We start from the raw sequence: 16,890 nt of genomic DNA, 5'->3' as shown, positions 1-16,890 counted from the left end.
CAGACAGCATTTTAAGTAGAAAAGACTGCCTTTGTCCAGTTTGAGTCTTTCAGTGTATTGATATTTGGAGAAGCGGCTTGACTTAACAGACTTCTCTTAAGCCATGTTTTGCATTATACTTGCTTTATTTTGCTAGGCTACTTCCTGTTCTTTTCTACTTCGATTAGCTTGACGCAGACTCGCGTTTTGAATCCACAGTGGATCTTGAACCGTGAAGTAAACGGTATTTTGGAAAGGACTTCGCCTCCATTTTTTTCTGCTATTAGCTTGATACGGACTAGCATTGTTGGGACTTGAACTATGAAACTTCCAAAGCGGAATTGAAGTTCAACCAGTGTCAGAGATGTGGTTAAGAATGTACTTCAAGGCAAGATTATTGTAATGTTTGAGCTGAAAATGCTTCCATCAACCAGAAGTAAGACTTTTTTTTTTTTTTTTTTTCTCTTCTTCAAGTAAATGGCTCACACCAGCCAATGCCACGTGACTTTATGCCAGTCCTGACCTTGAGAAAGCCCATCCGAGCATGGGGAGAATGCAGAAAAACTTGACTGGAAGGTAGATTTACTAACCACAACATAATATTGCGTTGACGGCTGTAATGGGCGGGGATGTGATTTTGCACATCAGTTTGTTTCCGGGCCGGGTTGCACAAAGTCGGAAGCAAAAGTATTTTTGACCGAACCGGAAGCAAACTGATGTGCCAAAAAGGTTGATGTGTAAATCCGAAACACCAATACGTCAACAATGCAGAAATAAAAATGAATTCCCATGGGAGCGTGGCGGCCCCGTGCGCTTCCCAAAGCTCGGCAGTGGGCGGCAGCTGCGGAATTAGCCGGCAAAATGGGCTTGAAGCCGCCTCCCGCGGCTGTGGCATCCACGTTGGAGAAATCTTGTGAGGGGAGCTCGAGCGAAAACACCCGCAAGCCTTAACATGTGCAGTTCGTGCCTCCAAACAAGTCTAAATGTCTTGACGGCTTTGATTCGGTGACCGCCATGGTTGTTGTTGTTGTATAAAATCACGTTAAACAATGACTGCAGCAGTCCAACTTGACTTTGCATTGGATTTGCGATCCATCTTTTCGGTCTCTGTCGGTCAGAAACGCCGCCCGCGCACATTGCTGGGGGTCAGCGTCAAGCCAGTAAGCTTTACAACTCACCAAGGTCCCATATGCCTCTTGTGCTAATAGCCTAGACTAAGAACATCATTAGCCCCCTGAGGAACTGAGATAGACGGAGAGGAAAAATCCTCAATGAGTGCTTGAGGAGGCAACAGCTGGGACGGAATCGGACAAAAGTTGTTTGAAATAAAATGAAGACCTCCACCAAGGTCAAAGTGTTGAATGCTAGATTTGCGTACTTGTTAGTTAACAGCTACTTCCTATTCCACGGAGGCTGATGAACACACGTGACGTGCTTTTATTCTGGAGGGTCGATGCTTTCATATATTTCATTTGACAATACAATGCATGTCCACTCTCCTCATCCAACAGCAAAAAGGTCGACCGTAGTGCAAAGGGCTCTCGTGTATATAATTTACTATTCAAAACTGCTGAACAGAAAACCAACATAAAAGCACACAAATGCATGCGGTTCATTTTTTTCCCCACAAACATTAACATGCTCAAAATTGTAATATTATTTATTGTTTGTCCTACATATTCCAAATACACCACAAATGATTTGGCCTAGTCCTCAACGTTGTGGTAAAGGGGAGAATAAGACCCAGTGTAAACCCATCGAAGACATGTCTGCCATCTATTGGTGATTGGTGATATTACAACTTAAAACAACAGTCGACCGCTGCATAATTTGTAGGGTTAGTTATCGATTCGAATTTCCTCGATTCGATTGCGATTCACAGGCGTTCAATTCAATCTGATATTGATTAATTATGGAACATCAATTCTTATTAAATATCAAGGGCATGATTAAAAACTCCACAAACATTCATTTCAATTCCAAATTCAATTTTGCGGAGGCAGAAGTAAAACTGGTGAAATGATTTAGTTTATTAGTGAAAGTAACACGTCATGCGTTATAATCACTTTAGTGTGACACAAATGTGATGAAAATAGTTTCTTAATTCTAATTCAATAATTGTAAATATAAACTCAAAAGATTCTGAATTGTCTTAAGTGCAATAAGTCATGTCGTTCGTAAATGTAAGAAATATTTTTAAATTCATGTGAACAGTAAATGTCAAGAAAATGGAAAGATGACCTTTAAATTTCTATTTTTAATGAATTTATGAGAAAAAGAGAAATTAAAATAACTGATTCACGGTTTTAGGAATCAGAATCGAAAACTATTCGATATGAATTATTCAGTTTTTTATTTTTTGTTTTTGTTTGTTTTTTTCAAGCCAGTCTTCATTATGGCACCCACGGATTTGCATAATTGCTGATTTTTTATTTCTTTGATATTTTTTTCATATATTGGATTCTTCACGGTTTCCTCTGCATTTTGTTTTCCCCATTTTTATGTGGAAAAATTAATATTTATCAGTGTTGTTTAAAAAATTTTTTTTTAAATTTTTTGTAAACTACTCAAGGGGCCACCCAGAGTGTGCTCAAGGGCCACATTCAGCCGCTAATTGCCCATCCATGATCTGCTCACTTTCGCTTCAAGGCACAATACTTGAATAGCCTGACCAATTATCTGCCAATCTCTCACATTTTTATATATGAATGCTAAAGCCGATAGTAATAATATCTTTATTCAAGATCTTTTTTTTGCATGCTTGCATCTTCAAGCCAATACACAACACTGCTGTCTCGTTCTTTCTTTCTTCCGCGTCTTCATTTGAATGGGAACTTGTTTCATCTGACGAGCCTCCTCCAATGATTCCAATCAGACAATTTGACTTTTGCGGCGTCTGTTTGTGTGCGCAGAAACACATGTTGTCCTTCAACAGCGAGAGCGTCGCCCCATCTGCCCTTTTGGCGTGTGACAATGGCCACAGAGCACCACAGTTTTGCCTGCGATTCCGTTATTCGGCGGAGATGAAGAGAGTGACCGCCAGGGGCTTTGGACTGACCGAGACAGCAGAGCCAGAAACTTTGAGCGTGTCTTTCTCTCTCTCCGTCTGTTTGACAGACGCGTACGTTCTGCCACATGATGTTACACGCTCATCCAGGCATCGGCAAACAAACGCTCCCAATTACGATTCAATCCTCTGGAGGGATGTGTTGAGTGGCTGATAAGAGAAATGGCAGCCCGCTCTTTGCCTCTGGATGCGCACGCACTCGATTCGAACAATTTACTTGAAAGAGAACGCGCGGTTGAACTTTGAAGAAAGAAAGAAAGAAAGAAAGAGAGCTGTGCAAGAGGGTGACGTCATGCCTGGTCCCGTTTGGGACCACTTCCCTCCTCTGACCGACGCGTGGCACCTCGGTGCCATCAAACGCAACCAGCCGGATAGTTTTGCACCGACCTGATATTGTGCGACACAAGTCTTGTCCACTTTCCCTCAATTATCGCATGTCATCAAACATTCGTTTTGCTTTATTTAGACACAATACACAATGACTGTAAATGATGTATGAAAAAGCATTCATAATAAACTAAAAATCATACCAAAACAAAAAAATATGTATCATTCACGGGAATTAATTAAAAAACAAAACAAAACCCCCACGGTTGTCTCATTATTTACCGCATGTCCACAATCTAATCAATTTTTCATTATTTTAAACTGTTTTTATATTGGATTTAAAATGTATTTTTTTTCTTCTTTGAAATGTAATGCTTCCAAATAAATATTGAGCCCCAACAGTTGAAAACGGCGCCTCCGGCAGCCTTCGGTGCCCCGGCTCAGATTGCCATCACATTTAATTGCATTCAGCGCTCGCGATTGCTTTGCGAGCGTCGTCATGCGGATATTCAATGCCAAAGGCTGCAAAGGATGAAAGGTGAGCTTCCAGCAGGGGATTCCGCCTCCTCGACTTCCCCACGGCCTCGAGACTGGCAAACCACCTGGAAACCTTTCACACACACAAAAACCTGAACGCTCGAGCCAGAAATCCAACTTTTAGATTTGAATCTGGAAGCTGCGATAAAATGATGGCGTCCGTGTCCATTAGACAGGAAAAGGACTTTTAGTTATGAGGCTTCCCTGCAATTCAAACCGATGTTGTTTTCATCCTTTCTGGCTTTTAAAACATCCATCCATCCATTTTCTAGACCACTTATTCCTCACAAGGGTTGCTGGAGCCTATCTCAGCCGGCTCTGGCCAGTAGGCGGGGGACACCCTGGACTGGTTGCCAGCCAATCGCAGGGCAGCTTTTAAAACAACACAGTGTGCAAGCAGATGATGAAAACACAAGTAGCAAGTATGGAAAGTTCTCTTCTCTTCTCTTGTTCATCCTTTCATTTCCTCGTCCCTCTTGTTCAATCCGGTTTCGTCTTTAATGCAGCTTGTTTCGGAGACTGACCTGTCAGTTCTGATCTCCCCATCTCCAAGTAGCTGCCCTACTTATTTCGAGGAGGCGGCGGCGGCGAGTGACATCACATTCTCGATTGGAGGGGGAAATTTGAACAGGTTGAAAAGGGCAATGAGTTGAAAAGGGCAGCTTTTATTGTTGTTTTTGCTAATAAAGGGAAGAAAAGACAAAGCACTTGATTAATAAATGGTTGTGCTGGTTAGATTGAGAGCGATTCCCTTTAAATGGAAGCCATGGATGAGTTGAAATTGCGGCTTAGGCTGTGGCCACAGTGTGACGTAAGCTGGCAATTGTCACATACAGACGTGATTTGCACCACATGTTACTCTTGCATGTTAGCGAGTGGCTCACTTTTGCTTTTAAGCCATTGTAAACACAAATGTCAATGGTGGCAGTCGTAGCACTCACAATGTGCAGCTCGACCGTCCCACAAGGGCACCAACAGTTTTCTGTATGTCAGCTGCATCAAGATGTCGTTTTGGCATCAGGTGGCACCGCTGTGGTCCGTCTCGACTTGTCTTCACTTTCTACCTGTCGAGTCCCTCCTTCCTCTGCGGTGTCAAAATAACTGACATTATGGGGGAAATTCTGCAGGGAGGCATGTTAACAAGGGCCAAGAAAGTTTGGAATTATTTTTACCTCTTTGTGACTGTGAGGGAATTTATTTCTGACTTTTTATGCGGATGCTTTCCCCGGCTCGTCTGTGAATGGGAATACAATCTAGGTCGACCTGCTTCACAGACTGCAACGCGTCGGTCGCGTTGCATATTCCGTCAACACTCCGGGCTATGACAGACAATATATGCATTTTGCCAGTACTGACAGCCACTGAATATTACTACAATTTGGCAGTGGGTGACTCGTGATAAACGGCGGGCTTCAGAGTGATAAAGTTGAGCGCATCATAGGACTGCGGTAGCTGCAGGTATCGATTGAAGGAGTGAAAGTTGTCCGCCGAAGAGCAGCGGGCCTCGTGCGTGAGATGGCAGCCGCGTGTGAGCCGCCTCCTCAATGAGCGACGAAGGCCGCTGGAGACGCGTCCGCCTCCGGTCTCGTCTCATCCTCGGGCTGCTTCTGGGCTTGACGTGCATTTTCAAAATCTGCGCCTTTACATCTTCATGTTTTGTGTCGCTGATGTCGCGCTAGCGCAGAATGAATGCAAAATCCAAATTCTGCCAAATTCTGCCAAATTCTGCCCTTTTTATAAAAGCCCCACGAAAGTCAACCTGTTTGAAGGCGGTGGTTCATTTGTACACGCTCTTGCCGTTAATTGAGATTTGATTCCCACCGACACTTTGTCACAGCTTCGCTTGTTCCTGTAAGTTTGGCTTCAAAAAATCTATTTCGAGCTTTTGGAAGCGCGTGCATATTATGTGCTTGCCTACGATTGTGCACCCACTTCACCTCTGGAATGGTGCATTATTTCCAGTTGAATATGAGACGTTACATGGAGGTCATTTGGAGCCATCAATCATGGGAGACGTTTGCACGCGCCGTTCGTCAGGGGATCATCTCAGAGAAGCAAACGAGTCGTTGGCACCAGGAGTGATTGGCTGGCAAAATGGGGCGTGAAAATGAAAATGACGGCGGCTTCATTTTGACGCTGACAACATTAGCGCCATTAAGCACATGTTGGAAATGATTATGTTGAAGTCTGCACCCAACGCAGGTAATATGCTGAAAAGCCTCAACAGTCATCGATGGAGTGAGTCGGAATTTCAGTTAAGGTGTGAAGCTGAGAAGCATCTTTCAATGAAGATGATTGACTTCTTGAATACGTTTAAGCTGCAATGTTTCTTTCAGCGCCGGCGTAAATCTCTCCATCAGAAGAAATTATTATCAGACTGCAGGCTTCTTTTATTTAATATGCATGACTAGCGGGGAGCCAATTGACTTTTTCTTCTTTTCTGTGAAAAGTAATGGAGGGAATTAATCCAATCAAAGCATGTGAACGGAAACCGTAAACGATTGTTGTTTATCTGGAACAGGACCTTTTATGCTCTGTCAATTATTTCAAGAGCGCATTGTTTAGCCATATGGAGGTAAGTCACATGGTGCTGTGCGCACATTAGGATCAGATGGGCGCATTTTTGGCCTCTGCTATGTAACGCTGCAATATTCATAACTTTATTTCCTTTAGGAACGCAAAAATACATTTTGTTAGCCATAAAACTACAACATGGATTTATCGAAATGTTCGTTATTCACAAAAGTGTCTCAAAGGGCCCACAGTTGACAAATACTAAATGTCAATTTTAATAATTGACGATTTGTTGTGCGTGTTCTCTTCATTTGGAATACTTGCACAAGTCCAGTCCAAATGTGCGCCTGCGCCTCAATCAAATCCACCAAAAGGACATTAACAGTAGGCTACACCACTTGCACCAAAATTTAGACTGGCTTTTAGGTCGTCGAAAATCTAGTCTACTTTTTTTTTCTTTTTTTTTTTCCCACAAGCAAAACTGGACTTTCGGCAGCACAAAAATCAAGATGCATCATTTTTTTCGCTGAACTAATGGCTGCCCGTCTACGAAAATAGCTCTGTTATGTTTAATCATGCAACCATAATTATAAGAATTAAGAAAACCTGACAAAACACAAAAATTACTAAAATTGTATTATTATTATTATTATTATTATTATTATTGTTGTTGTTGTTTGAGTTGGAAGATACACTTTAAAGAGGAAATACTCATTTAACAGATAACGTGTGCATAGCACATTATATAAACCAATGCATGCCTTCGTCATGCAACGTCCAGGTGCTGCCAATATCTTTTTTTAAATGATTAAAATAGCAATAACACATGCATTTTTGTGTCGACCACTTTTTCTGGTCGACCAAACCGCCTTAGTTGACTTTTATTCCCATCATCATGCATCAAAAGTACTGGTTGCATTGGTGACGAGTCATGGTTTGGTCTGGGAAAAAAAAAAAAAAAAAAAGTGGCATCAAATGTTACTTTATTGTGTCATTTGCTATATATTTTCCACAAATTCTTCATGGAAATTGCATATGTATTTTATTATTTTTATGTTTTTGCATAATAAGGCTAACAGATGCTGATCAAAAAAGACTGCCTGAGCCAGAAAAAGTCACAGCATCACAACGCCCACCCAAAAAAAAACAAAAAACAAAACCCAATCCCTTGCTGAGATTAACAGGAAGCAACCTTCATCTGAAAAAGTGCAATTAAATGTCGGTCTCAACTGGGTCGCTGTTGCATTGTGTTCCACACAAAGTGGCGCACGTGTTGAATTGGTGCCAAGGTGCCGACAATCGCGGCTGATTGAAGCATTCTGGCCCAGCGCGGCATTATGGCTGTAAAAAACAGCTTTGCAATTTTCTCATCACGGAAGCGGTCAGTGCGGCGACCGCAGCGCGTTTCTATAGCCGATCGCTCTTCAGGAAGGATTTGCATTGTAAGGCCGCAAAACAGTTTTTGCGTGGACTTGAAATGGATCTGGAATTGCATCTGTCGTCGGTGTGTGACGATGATAAAGCCGAGCGATAATAAAGGATCTCTGTTGAGCCGCACGCCTCAAAACGCTGTGAGTAAAAGTCGCAGTGGTTTGCGAAGGTGTTTCATAAACGGCCCCGGACGCTCCCGTGTTGTCTTAATTGCTTTCTCAGCATTTCCTCTTATGGAGTGAAGATGTCAGCCGGAGTGAAAATATCCATCTGCGGGCTGCCTCAGCACCATCTTTTATTTACAGACGCCGTCGCCGTCCGCTGGCGAGCCAACGAACTGATAGATGGACTCAATGTTTGATTTACAAACCGCCCGACTTGTTTACGGTCTTTCTTCATGCTAACGAATCGATGGCGATGGTATCGCCTGGTCCGGCGTGAGTGACGTTGCCGCTTTTATTCTTCCATTGAAGTCATTGCTCAATAAGAGTTATGTCGATTGTGTGGAATGTTTTGTTGATTCATCACGTCTTTGTTGCAACCAGCTGCTCGTTCAACATGCCGACCATGGAAGATGACGTCCTAACCCTAACCCTAACCCGCGCCCATCAAAAACAAGGCAATGTTTTTATTTCTAAAAAAAAGTATTTAGCAAGCCAACCATTCACACTACGCTTCAATATCGGAAAAGAAACTCAGTTAAAATGTTAAAATGTATTGAAATGACATTTTTTCAATGTTTAATAACTCATTCAATGCCAGCCATTTTAGAAAATGTCAACATTTTCAATACCCACGCGATATTGCATTCAATAATTCTAAATCGACCAAATCTACCAAATGACAGAATCGAGTCGAATACTTTTATGCCTCGTTCGTCCCGTTCTTTTCTCATTGAAAATTCAGCATGGACTCTCAAACTGTGTTTATTTAGTATGAAATGGGGCAATGATGATGTCGTCTACCGCTGGCCACAAAATGGAACTTGACTCATGTAACCATTTTCAGCAGTAAGAAGTTGGCGATAATTAGTTTGATAAGTTCCTTTCAAAACACATTTTGCCACTCGCTGTTGATTGAAAATGATAAGCTCGGGGCTCAAGTCATCAATCGGTTGGCGAACGTCACATGACCAAATCGAGAAAACAGGTGAGCACCTGAGATGTCATTTTCAGTCGACAGCAAGTGACAAAATGTGCTTTGAAAGGTGTTAACTGGACATGAAAAATAATGAATATAAAATATTGACATCTTACTGCTGAAAACGAGTCAAGCATCCCTTTAAAGAAGATATTTTTGCCTTCAATAAGTCCACTTGGGATACTGTAAGTGGCTTCTGATAATTGCAGGCTGAGCATTCATCTTTGACGTAACAAAAGTTGTCCCAAACTTGGACGTCAACGTTGGCCGTCGTAATTGGGCTGATGAGTCTCGCAGGAAAGCGACTCCGCTTACTTGGCTCATTATTTACTGCGCTCTATTGACACCGTCCGCTCCCTGTGGTCTCTTTGCTGTCCTACTTCCCCATTTCTGTCTTTTCACGACACTTTGAAAGAAGATGAAATATGAACGGCAGTTGTTTCCTCTTTCGAACCCGCCGTTCGCTTGCTTCTATTAAAGTTTGAGTAAAGCCGAGATTTCGAATGACGTAAAGGATTTGTCCACCTTCTTGACTTTGCGTGTCTCCTGTGTGTTTAATCAATGATGAGGCCGCAGCCTGGAAAATATCAATTCATGACTCATCAGTGTGTCAAAATCCACTTGGGTGACGTGGATGAAGATGCGCCCAATATGTCAAATGTCCAACTCGTATTAATTCTGAATTTGAAGCCTGGTGTAAGCTGCCTCAATGGATGAGACGGAAGAAAATCTGATTCCGCTAACATTTCATTTCACACTTGTGAGACGTCTCTGGCAGGCACGTCAAATATTTCTGCCCGCATGGCAGACGGCTCAATTTGGAGGGCTCCAACAATGCACATTTTATCGTGCGAGCATGAAGGCTTGCTAATAGCTGTCGAAATCATCGTTTTCATTTTCAATGATCAAATCTTTATTGATTTATTTTTTTTAATGTTTGGAATGTTTTCAAAATATTTCGAGTATTTTTTCATTTTTTTTCATAGATTTTTCCCCCCTTCGCTCCCGACTGTTTTACTGAAGTTTGACCGATTTTGCAAGACCCGCAGAATATTGTGTTTTATTGCTATAAAGTCATAGAACCTGCCAAAAGAAAGATTCGATTCTCTTCTTTCATCAGGAGAAAAAATAAAAGTACATTTTCATCCGTTTCCATTTTGCGGCAATTAGATTTGTGAATAATGATGAAACGTAGCTATATTCTAATGCTGTTTACAATTGTGGGGAAACGGCTTGTTTTCAACATGATCCTGGTTGATCTCTTATACTCTGCTGTCACCTTCTGGCCGTTTTTGTAATTACTATTATTGCTTCACCTGTTCTCTGCAGTTGAAACACTACCAAAGCTGTCTGTATGCTCTCGTATAAAAAACATATAAATCCATCTTTGGGACACGCAAAACATTTCAAATAGAACATATTTCTACGTTTTTGGGAGCAAATGAGTTAATGTTCCCCTTCCTTAAAAATGGTGATCATTTCCTGATCTTATTTCACCAAATGAATGAGCTTGAAAGTGGAAGTGAATTGTTGCTAATTGAATATTTGCGATCATTTCAGCCATGCCCGTGCCGGAGCAGCCCGCCGAGCAGGAGAAGGGGGCCATGGTTGCCCCGGTGATGTCGGCCTCGAATGGAGAGCGCTCGGAGACGGAGACGGAGACGGAGACAACCTCCTCCATCCTGGCCTCAGTCAAGGAGCAGGTAGGAACATTTCCTCTTCCACATGACATTGGGCCTCGGGGGGCTTTTACACTGAAGAGGGAACAAAAATCTTGCCTATTCTTGGTCACAATAACAACGCTCTAAGGACTAAGAACAATTCTTAAATTGAAAGTGTCGTTTACAACTGTTAAGTGGTTGTTGATGACAAACACTTCATCAGAAAATCGGCATTTTTCAATGCGTCATTTCAAAACTGTACAATTACTTGCTACTTTTTCTTCTGTAGCTGGAGGATGACAAGTGGGCGTGACCGGGCAAATACTTCAAAGGTCAACGGCCACAGTATTCTTAGGAGTGCGATTGTTTGTTTTGATCTCATGTAAGCAGAAAAACAAATCCCGGACACAAAGAAGCAAACAACCAAATCTGCCATTTGACGATCCCAAGTTGCACTCTGAAAAACCAAAACATTGCATTTGCACTAATTGCATTGGGGGATTTGGTGTTTCGTTCATCGTGTAGCTGAGTGCTGTTTCCGTCATTGGCATACGCGCTACGGCAAACTTGGGAGCCAATAAATATGTTTTGACCTGAATTCAACAATGATGGAAAAGCCAATTGACGCTGGTGAAAGGCCGCTTATACGATCAATTGCTTGATGTTCATATTCGGGATGACCATTTCGCGACACTACACCCAAAGATGATGAGCGATCAATGAACTGATGGTTCGTCTATCGTCTCTCCTCATTATGCTTGTAGGTGGAGGCAGTCTCGGACACTTGAGTCCAAACTGTGCATGCGGCATTACAGTAAAAATTGACCGACGCAAATCATGCACTGCAGAGATATTATGAATAAACAATGTTGACTTCATTTTAGAACACACTCATCCATCCATCCATCCATTTTCTTGACCGCTTATTCCTCACAAGGGTCGCGGGGGGTGCTGGAGCCTATCTCAGCTGGGCAGTTGGCGGGGTTATTACACCCTGGACTGGTTGCCAGCCAATCGCAGCACTCTGATATAGCCTAATGTAAAAAAACATTGGAAAAAAAAAGTTTTTTCAATACTCCATCAGTCAATACCCACATTATGGGCAAAGATGTAACTTTTTTTTCTTTTAGCATTTAACCTATTCAAGTATTTGTCAGTTAAAGATGTTTACTTCACATTGGCAGTTCCTCCATTTGTGACCATATCACATTAATTATTAATTAGATCCGAGTAAACGCTGCTTTAAAATTTATCACTTTATTACAGACCACCCCAAAGTCCAAAAATGATTTTCCTTATCAGCTCTAACAGAAAGGTCAATTAGCAACAAAGAACAAGTTGAAATAAATCGAATACATAATTGCTTGATTGATTGGTTTTAATGTGTTTACTGTATGAAAATTGGAGATTTCAAAGTGGCATCTTTTGATTTTTCTGTTTGCGGCCCTCGGAGGAAAACGTTTGGTTGATAGAGGAATATTTAATATTTTAATTTAATTCTAATCCTTTTTTTTTCTTGACTGTAGAAACGCTTTCAGGATGCGATGCTATCTGTGAGGAGTGAATGAAAGATTTCGTTGGCTTGGGGTGGTGTAACTTTCTAGGGGTCGACTCTGAGTCAGTTATGCCAACAGGAAATTAGTCTGACTTTTAATCGGGCACATTCTCTGATGTGTAAATTTGCAGCCAAAATGTCCGCCATGAACATTCCCCCCCCCCCGTACCGCCTCACGTGGAAGCGTTTTGGGCTTCTCGAGATGCTTTGCAGGACGTTGCATCATCATCATCATCATCATCATCTCGCAGGTTGCCTCAGGAGAACTTCAGCACATCTACCGCTGCCATCGTGCTTTACAGTATTGCTGCCTCCATTTTTAGTTGAAGGTCTGATAGGAAAGAAAAGCGTTTTGTTTTGCTAATTCGTCATTTATTTGGTACTGCATTTGATACATATCGCAGGTTTTATCCCCGAAAAGTCTTCTGCCATTTTTATGACGTGCAGTATCACCTTCAAATTTATCGTTGCATACTAGGAAGTTAATAATGACATCTAGGCATAAACACCTTAATAATGATGAATTACATCAGGGTAATGTAGTTGACTGGGATGGGTGCATGTCATTAGAATCAAAGACACCAAAAGGACACAGGAAACACTTTAGCAGTAGGATTTACCTCAAACAAAATATGCTCTAGTATTAGTGTTACTATTATTAACCCCAAACACGTGTTGAATGATACTTGGAGAAGAAGAACACGAGAAGAGAAGCGTTGACCTCCCCGTGAACTTTTCGTTAGCCGAGTTGTCACCTGTTATTAAAGCGACAATATTTAATGACTGTTGCTTGTTTGATTAGTGGGAAAATGAAAGATCAATTCCTCGTCATTATGCAATGATTATGATGACCCTGGAACAGCTGATTTCCATTCTCATTTAGTTTGACTCTTCAGATTCCGGCAGTATCTTGTCTTTGGTATTCTGCACATGGGTTCATTTCCTTGCTAAGCTTGTTGCTTGTGAGCTGAAAGTCTGCATAATCCATAAATCCACCATCAAAGGTTCTCCACTGATGGAGTTTGTGTACGTGACAGAAGCAAGGTCTCTCTCGTCGGGTGCGCACAAGCTAATATATTCGATACTTCAGACTCCTTTCCTTGTTTTCCTTCTTTTGAACACGCTCCCTCTATTGAGTGTACATCACTTATGAAAAGAGAATACAAAGATTTTGACATCAATAGTAGGTTAGTGCGTTAATTTTGTGTTCCTTTCACGCCACACGTATTTATGAACCCTTACTTGGAAAGCCTGTATGGAGGAATTCCACTTGCAACGTCCACATCTAAGTTTAGCGGTGATAAATGGAATAATAATGCATATATTTGTGGAGACTGGGGCCAAGTTGCATTTTACAATTTTTAAAATGTGTACAATTCCACGTTACATCATGTTAAAGATTAAATAGCACTTAATATGATCCCAAAAATGCACTGAGCTGTCACCAGTGTCTTACAAATGCAATCATGCCATCTAGTGGCAGAAAAATGACTTGTTCACACTTGTTTTTTGACAGTACAGTACATCTTTTTCATTTGAACTCAATTTCATGAATTAATATGAAAGTACTGTAGCAATGACTAAAAGATGCAGCGATATTTCTAGTTTTTGTATGTATATTTTATATATACAGTGTATATTATGACATCCACTCCGAGAAATTGAGGCCGTATTATTCTGCTCAATACAACAAATAGTCACTGTAGTTAAAAAGGCCTTCCTGCGCCAGGTTGCACTTATCTACAGTACAGTTCACACTGGAGATATAAATATCTCACTTGCACTGTGTAGTCAAATCTGTCCGCTTGCAATAAAGGGGCTTTATTTCTTCCAGTTTGTTCCCTTCGCCTTCAGGACACAGGATACACTGATAAACGGCGGCCGCAATTCTACCGCCGGGGAAGTAGCCCAGGTGTCGCCCGAGTGGCTTTTAAACAACACAAAAAGCTGCCAAGGTGACTTGGAAGGATTTTTCACGCGAGGTGTGTCACAGCAATATCTTTTCACGTCCTCGTGCTCGCTGGAAGAGCCTCCGCGCTGCTATCGAAACCAGCGGGAAATGGAACTTTAAATGTAATTTCCCCCGCACAAATTGATGTACTTACAGTCGGCATCTTTCAAATCAACATTTCCTCCTTCCATCTGCCTTCACCTTTACTTGTACCTGCATCACTGCAACACGTTGCAGGAATCATTGGAGATCAATCCAAAATATAGATTTTTCAAAAGCTTTTATTTTATTTTATTTTATTATTATTTTTTTTTTATTTGCGTAAACTACTGGAGCTTTGAGCAGCATTCAGTCTTTTGGGGCGTATCATTATAACACCTCATAAGTTTTCCTTAAAAGAGATCCAAATGTTTCAAATTGTAAGTAATCTTTTGTAAACAACCATGAAAAATGTGTTGCCTCCATATCTGCCGTCACAGTGGGGAATTACTGAAAATGTTTTGTAGGGCCAAAAATGCATTTTGCTTCAAAGCAAAATGACTCTGAGTTACTAAAAATGTCATCTGCAAACTGTGACTCAACCAATGAAAGTAAGCATGTCAGTAAAATGGATTTATTACGCACTTTTCACGGGTATTCGTTACAAAGTGCTTGAAACGCACACTGCAATGACATAAAAACTCTGAAGACCACAAATGCATAAAATGTGAAGGCAGAGACTATAAAATATAAAACAACATTGAAAATACAAAGCAATCAGCTCTTTAATAAAGTGCAGAGAAATAATGGCTTGAAAGTCATCAGCTAAAGTGCCTGAAACTTCCCATGGGTGGAGAAATGGACGTTTAGAAGGCAACATAATGATGATAATAATAATAATATTTTTATTATGTAGCCTATTATGATGATGATGATGATGATGTTGATGATGATAATAGTCATAATAATAATTAATATTAGTATCATTAGTAATAAAATAATACTAAAGACTAATAATTATTTGTGTATTTGTAGTTTATTTTTATATTATTAATAATTATTATGACTTACTATAATATAAATAATAATAATAATAACAACATTATTATTATTATTATTATTATTATTATTATTATTATTATTATTATTATTAATAATAATAATAATAATAATAATAATAATAATAATAATAGCCTTCACACAGTTTTTCCACCCAGGTCTTGGTAGCAACTGATTTGTAATTTATTTTTCAGACCACATAAACATTAGTATTCACCACTACCATATACAAGGACAGGACAGGCCCTCCAAAACTGTCTCCTTCGAACAGTTTGTAGGTGAGAAAAGTCAAATCGTAATGTGTGGAGCAATAAAAAAGAGACTGATGGGAAGTTAGGAAGAGGAAGAGGAGATTTAGTAGATAAATGAAAGCGAGCAAGAGCGTGAAGAAAGAAAGCCGGTGGAAGCCATATCCAGTCCACAGCTGTCTGAGTCCAAATGAACGAATCTTGCCAATTACTGTTTGAAGGTCAATCAGTGAAAGTGGAATCACAGTACATTGCTGTTTGTGCACTCTGTTGCAAAGATAAACGATCCAATACAAACAGTGAAAGACTGCTGAGAAGCTCTCAAATAAACTTTCTCTCACGGAAGAAAATTAAACAAGAAGAAAGAACAAAAAAAAAGTTTCTGTTCCGAAGGCATATAAGAATGTGTTTGCAGTATATTGTACATCGATGTTTACTTCTCTTTTCTCTACTTGCACTAACAATTCCAGTAAGCACGACATGGCACGCTCCGCCACAACGTATCTAACAGAAATAAATACGTAAGCAAGGGGCACTTGGAATCATTTCATAATTTATTACCCAGATCAAAAACCTCCTGTCATAGACACATCAAAATCAGAACAGCCGCATCAACCTAAATTTCTCATAAAGCTCAGATTTTTTTTCTTCTTTTTTTAAGCATACAAAAACATCCCACACTCTATGAATCGACAGTTGAAAACCAGAGGGCAGCCATCTTACGCCGCCATTGTTATTGACATTGGAGAATACCGTGTGGTGGAAAAGACCACGTTATTGGAAAGAACATTTTTAGTTTGACTTCCAGTTTAACACCACTTGTTGAAGCTGGTAATTTATGTATGTATGTATGTATTTATTTATTTAAATGTCCCCAAAAAGTGAAGCATGTACATCAGTCAACAAAACTAAAAAAGCGACCAAAAAATGTCCAAAAAGTTAGAGGAAAATCAGAAAATGACCATAAAATGTCAGAGTATTGAATTAAAAGGCGGAAAAGAAATCCTTCAAAAAGTAGCCAACATTTTTTTTTTTTTCAAAAAGACAAAAAAAGTGTCAGTTATCCTGTCTATAGGCTCCCCAAGTAAGTAAGTAAGTAAGAAGTGGGTCAAGAGCAGCGCACAACTTGCCAAGTACAACAGGCCCAAACTCAATAATAATGTGTTCATTCGTTATGTGTCTGCCGTCCCCTCCCACATTTGTGCCTGGTCATTGCGGAATGATGCAGGATCCTGTAGGACTCGCATGAACTATGACATTGTTAGACACAAAACCTAATGAGGCGTGAAATCAATATGTACACTCCTGCTTCACCCGGGGCATGCTGGGTAATGGAGTGTCAGGAGTGCTTTGCGGTGGTTTTAATCACAAAGACCTTGGAGTAGCTCCTTGTAAACAACTCCCTGAGATGCAGTATGTGCACCTGTGATTACTTTCACCAT

The 16,890-nt window shown here is 40.6% G+C and overlaps 1 protein-coding gene across 4 annotated transcripts in view; it reads left to right on the top strand.

The window, feature by feature from the left end:
- Nucleotides 1-16,890, top strand: part of ctnnd2a (catenin (cadherin-associated protein), delta 2a) — a 160,597-nt gene that overhangs the window by 11,609 nt on the left and 132,098 nt on the right. For all 4 annotated transcript variants that reach the window (XM_077508499.1, XM_077508498.1, XM_077508496.1 and 1 more), the window contains exon 2: nucleotides 10,556-10,698. In XM_077508499.1, coding sequence (XP_077364625.1) covers nucleotides 10,628-10,698 — 71 coding nt within the window. In that variant the 5' untranslated portion in view covers nucleotides 10,556-10,627. The remainder of the gene's footprint in view (nucleotides 1-10,555; nucleotides 10,699-16,890) is intronic.

This window comes from Festucalex cinctus, chromosome 20, assembly GCF_051991245.1.
Source record: "Festucalex cinctus isolate MCC-2025b chromosome 20, RoL_Fcin_1.0, whole genome shotgun sequence".
Lineage (NCBI taxonomy): Eukaryota > Metazoa > Chordata > Actinopteri > Syngnathiformes > Syngnathidae > Festucalex > Festucalex cinctus.
This window is presented reverse-complemented; position numbering and strand designations above follow the sequence as displayed.